The sequence below is a fragment of the Clytia hemisphaerica genome, unplaced genomic scaffold, assembly GCF_902728285.1.
Source record: "Clytia hemisphaerica strain Z4C2 unplaced genomic scaffold, Clytia hemisphaerica genome assembly, whole genome shotgun sequence".
NCBI classification, from domain to species: Eukaryota; Metazoa; Cnidaria; class Hydrozoa; order Leptothecata; family Clytiidae; genus Clytia; species Clytia hemisphaerica.
In genome coordinates this window covers 303,390-308,725 of record NW_027103721.1, presented here as the reverse complement: position 1 = coordinate 308,725, position 5,336 = coordinate 303,390, and the positions used below count along the sequence as shown (strand labels likewise).

The following is a 5,336-nucleotide window of genomic DNA, read 5'->3' as shown; positions in this document are numbered from 1 at the left end:
GTGTTGCTTAACCTTTCTAGTTTATGGAATCGAAAGGTAAATAGCGTTTAGAGGGGGCTTTTGGTCTCCGGAGGTTCTGAAGTAGGGGGTCCTAAAGCGCCAGGGTAAGGGAATTACTATGGAGAAGCTGTTTTCCTGTCAACAATATCAGACAATATCTTTTGAACTAGCCGAGAAAATGACTTGAAATAAGTAGAACAACTATCTGAAAAATTTTTTTTTTCGAACAAATATTTCCGGGGGTTTGCCTGAACAAAAATGGGTAAAAATTGCTATTTTGAGGTCATCCTCGGCAATTTTCAGGGTTTCAGGGGGTAAAAATTGCTAATTTTGCCCATTTTTCATCTATTTTGATCATTTAAACCCATTGAAGGACTCATATATCCTCAAAAACTCTATAAAAATATGGGAAACGTTAGACTCTATCAAAATCATGAAAAACTTCAGTTTGTGAGGTCATTATTGGCAATTTTTTGTCCATTTTTCACCTGCTTTGACCATTTAATCCCATCTGAAGAGCTCAAAAATGTTCATAAATTTTCAAAAACTTAGAGAAAAAAGTGAAAAAAGATGGACTTTATCAATATCATGGAAATCTTTCAGGTTGTGACGTCATCACAGACGATTTATAAGCATTTGAGCGGGCAAAAATTGCACATTTTTATTTTTTCATAAAAGTCATAAATTTAAGTCAAGTCATATAATATTGGCAATTAGAAGTGGCTTAAATTCGACGAATTCGAGGAGGTAACAGTGTAAAAGGAATTTATAGTTTATGATGTAATCGCTGCCGATGATATTGTAGTGCGGGAATTCCAATATCACAAGCACTGTTTAGAGAATTTTTCTCGGAAACGGAAAAGTGAAGAACCAGAAACAACTGAAATTCTTTACCAGCCGAAATGCTCAAAATGTATAAAACAACTGAAGAAGCGGTAAGTCACGTTTCGTCATTACAGTTCTTATCCTTGTTTGTATTTCGAAATATGCTGAAAGGCCACAGAATATTTGTTCAAATTACAGGAAATCAAATGTGGATCTAAGTCTGTAGCCCTTTAACCCGTCGTGATGCTCAAAAGTAGATTCAATAAAACTTAGAACTACGTAATCTCAATTGCTTTTCATGTACTTTCAAGGTTCGGGTAGGTTGCTCTATATGACGATTATTTTCTAAAATCTCAAATCATCATTTAAGGAAACTCAAGCAAGTGGAGACTTTGAGGGAGTTGCGAAATACGTTGACGATGAAATAATTGACAACGGTAAAGTGGTTTCGATGAAAACTTTACAAGATATTCATGGAACTGGTCATGATTGTCGCTATCGTCATAAACTAAAACAACGCTTGAAAGAAAAATATGCTGATGATATTGCATTTTTTCAAGTTAACCAACAATTTGTTAAGGTTGTACTGTGAACAAATAATTGGACGGAGGTCCTGAGTTTCATGACTGATACACACAATTGTTTGTAAGAAGTTACACGCCGACTCTCGCGCCGACTCAGATCAGATTTGTTGAACTGGTGAAAATAGTCGGCCACTGACTATTGAAAGTGTCAGGGAAGAGTATGACGAACCCCTACATCAGTCCAACTATTTCTGTCATGTGTATTGAGGGATCAGGGACGGATCCAGGAATTTTCCTTGGGTAGGCCCAACTTCAGCTCCCGAATTCCGATTTCCCCGATTTCCCGATTTCCCGATTTTCCCAATTTCCCAATCCAGATCCCCTGAATTTAGTTCAACTTAGAAATTGTGTTTTTAAGATGCTGTTCTTTCTATTGTCAATTGGAAACGCGAAATTAGTATTGATTTTGCTGTTAGGAATATTAGCATGAAATACACAAAATAGAATAACATCGCTACAAATCTTTATGTTAGTGTAATGAATCAATTTATACACGATGGGATAATATTCAGGAATGAAAATATATGATACAAACAACTAACTACAAACTTTATTTACTGCTTGCTTTAGTTTTTAACTGCCACCCTTCAAGATCAACTAAATATCACACCAGTAATCAAACAAAATAGGTAGGAAACAGTCAAGTTCTACAGTCAAAGACGCAAAGATCACAAATAGAAAAATAGTAGTAGTGATTTTAGCGAAAAGTATGAAAAAGGTGAAAAGTTCTTCAAGAGTCTAGGATATTTCCTGAACCCATTCTTTGCCTATCATTGGCAAAGAATTTATCGACGTTGTCAGTCCTCACTCTCACATGTCGGTTAAACATTATAACAGACAAACTGTTCAATCTCTCTTCCGTCATTTTGTTCCGCATCCAGGTTTTCAGTCTCCTTAAACATGATATACTTCTCTCACAGGAGCAGGTGGTGACTGGGATGGTTGCCAGGATACGGAGTGCCTCGTGGATGGTAGGGAAGAGGTATTTGTCAGTGGCGTCAAGGAGTTCTTTTGTTGTGTTGGGAAGAGTTCCAGTGAAGGCTTTCCATTTCACTTCCCAGGTGTCAAGCTGGGCATACAAGGTGCTAAAGCTAGGAAGATCATTCTTGTAAGTTGAACAAAATTCATTTACATAATAGTCAGCACACTCGATGACCCTCCTTGGAAAGAAGTGGAAAGCAGCATAAATTTGTAGGCTCTCGTTAGGGAATCTTGATTGGATTTCCATTCTCAGATGATCGAGAAATGGTATGGCGACTGCGTCTTTGTAGTAGTCTTTCGGACAAGAAGACTCGTAGTTCTCGCGATAGAGCATGACACTGCAGCGACGTTTGATTTTCTCTGTGGTATTGACCTCATTTGCTAGCTCCAGTATGAATTGATACCATCCATGGAATCGACAGTCAATATCATCTCGGCATTCTTTCAAAGTGGCGAGAAGGATCTTGACATCGTCAGTCATCACCTTTTGATCCAGTTGGATGGTTTGTAGCTTCTTTGTGAAGCCTTTTGTGTAGCCAAGGATCTTTTTAACGATTACAAGTGTGGCGATAAACTCGAACTCCTCCATTTTTCTGATTCTCTGTCTTGCCTTGTCGACTGAAGTCTTATTGAACTCTCCGGTTTCATTTAGAGAATACTTGTCGAATGTGTTGAATACGGAGATGTACAGGTCAAATAGGTTGTCAAGGGCATCCAATCTTCCGATCCATCTTGTTCGACAAACATTCAAAATTATGCTATGATCGGCATCGGGGTTGTAGATGGCAATGCAGTCTCCTAAACAGCTGTCCGAACTGAGGATTTGTAAAAAAATAAAGATATAGCCTCCATCTCTGTCATCATGTCTTGGACCATTGGCAACTCACAACCTTTAGCCACACAATGATTCAATCGATGAGAGGGGCAATGAACATATTTGGCTTTTGGATACAGCTCACAAATGAGTCTGTTAAATGACGCGCCTTACGCGCCCACGCGCCTTCCATTTATTGACGCGCCCACGCGCCCACGCGCCTTACGCGCCCACACACCTTACGTGCCTGAATTTTGACGCGCCTTCTTACGCGCCTTATTATCAACGCGCCCTAAATTTTTGACGTGCCTTAGTGTATTACTACCTTAAATTTTTGTAAATTTTGACGCGATTTTTATTGCCCCCCGGCACGTGAAAGGCGAATGTTCTGCAAAAAATTATTCAGAAAAAAAGACGACAGCAACGGCGGTTCATTTCATTTTTTCTGATTTCTAATCCAAATTTGTTAGCATTCTCTATGAGACAGAAGTGATTTTATTTCTTTATCATTCATCATATTTATCAAAAACACTTCGTAAAAATTTATTTATAGACTCAATGACACATGGTTTTATCAAAATTTCATTTTCTGGTTGAATTCTCAGTGTGTTATTTTCTTGCGAGTTCATACTTAATTGATTATGTATGCCTTATTATTTTCCAAATTTTAGCTAAATTGTGCTTATAAGCGTTATGCTTATAAATAAATAGGAGTCTAACGGTAGGGCGATTACTCAGGGTAAAAGTAGCATTCCTTATTAAATTATCATAAATTCAGGGCTATGGGGGCATTTATAGCGATAGTTACTAATAGAAATGGGTTGATCAAATCTTGGACAGAAAATATCTAAAATAGACTTAAAAGGGGTTTATTTCAATGGATAAATATTATTTCCGTGAAAGAGGAAAATGAAATATTATCCTTGCTATTTTTAGCCTTAGGGATGTAATATGAAATTGTAAAATTTGAAAAATCGACATGGTACGCACGTGCTGCATCCTGAATTCTGAATGAAAATTGACAACCAGGTGATAAACCAGAAAAATTAAATTAAATAATAACACCCTAAATGCACACTACCTTATTTTATACACACAAGTAATCTAATTGTTCACACCAAAACGAATTTTTCGTTAAGTCTGTTTCGCACCTATTTTAATTTCTCCTTTCTCTCCTTGTTAAAAAAAGAAAAGTCCACTGTAAATAGTTACATTTCTCTTTTTCTATAGGAATCTTAAAAAGTTTTTAGAAAGTTTTATTAAATGAATTGAGACAACTATATTCTTATAATTAAATTTGAAAAATTCTTATAACAAAGCCGGGGACATACGAGCACGAGGAAGAAAGGAAGCTTACACTGGGCCAAAATTGCGGTCAGCGGTTCTTTACCTCTCTCATCGACGCCTCTCTTTGTGTTAAAAAGTGAAAATAACCACTGACCATTGATAATATGGGACCCGCACATTTCTTCGCGCATTTTATCAAATGAGAAAAAAAGACAAAAATATACGCAACATAATTGTTTTTTTACTTTCAGTCTCTATTCTCGCTCTGTAAGAGAAAGACGTTGTTAACTTTTTTTTTTAATTTTTTGACTTCGGACAAACTTTTTGTATGCTGACCATTTGAGATGACAAACAATGAAATGTAAGATTTTTTTGAAAATTATTTTTACAACTTTCTCAATGTCTGGGTTGAAGTAAGCTTTTTCGAAAATATAAATTTTAAGAAAATATCCGGGAGACGACAAATACTCTAGGGGCTGAGTTAGGTCTCGTATGCAAAAGTTTTTTTCTACATGAATTTCGAAATCCATGGAAAAAAATCGAAAGATTAACAAGCGGGAGGGGGGGCCGTTTATTTGGCACCTAAGAGTACGGGACCTAACTCAGCCCCTAGAGTAAAACGTTGGACCACCCAAATGGACCACATTTATATCTGGTCACCATCGAGTGTGATGATTCAAATCGACGACACGAGTTGACAAGCAAGTTGACTTTACTTACTTCACTCATCTAACGCTAATCGAATTAACCAAGAAGATTTTCCGGTAAAGTTCGATTACTGTTCGATTTGGTTTGGTAATCGAACGCTAATCTTTCTATTAGTTTGATGAAATTCGATTGTTCAA

At 36.9% G+C, this 5,336-nt stretch overlaps 1 protein-coding gene across 1 annotated transcript; it reads right to left on the bottom strand.

The window, feature by feature from the left end:
* Nucleotides 1-2,139: 2,139 nt before the first annotated feature.
* On the bottom strand, nucleotides 2,140-2,979 carry LOC136804393 (52 kDa repressor of the inhibitor of the protein kinase-like). Its single transcript, XM_067061108.1, has one exon. It carries the CDS (start codon nucleotides 2,977-2,979, stop codon nucleotides 2,140-2,142), a length of 840 nt encoding a protein of 279 aa, XP_066917209.1.
* Nucleotides 2,980-5,336: the final 2,357 nt, after the last annotated feature.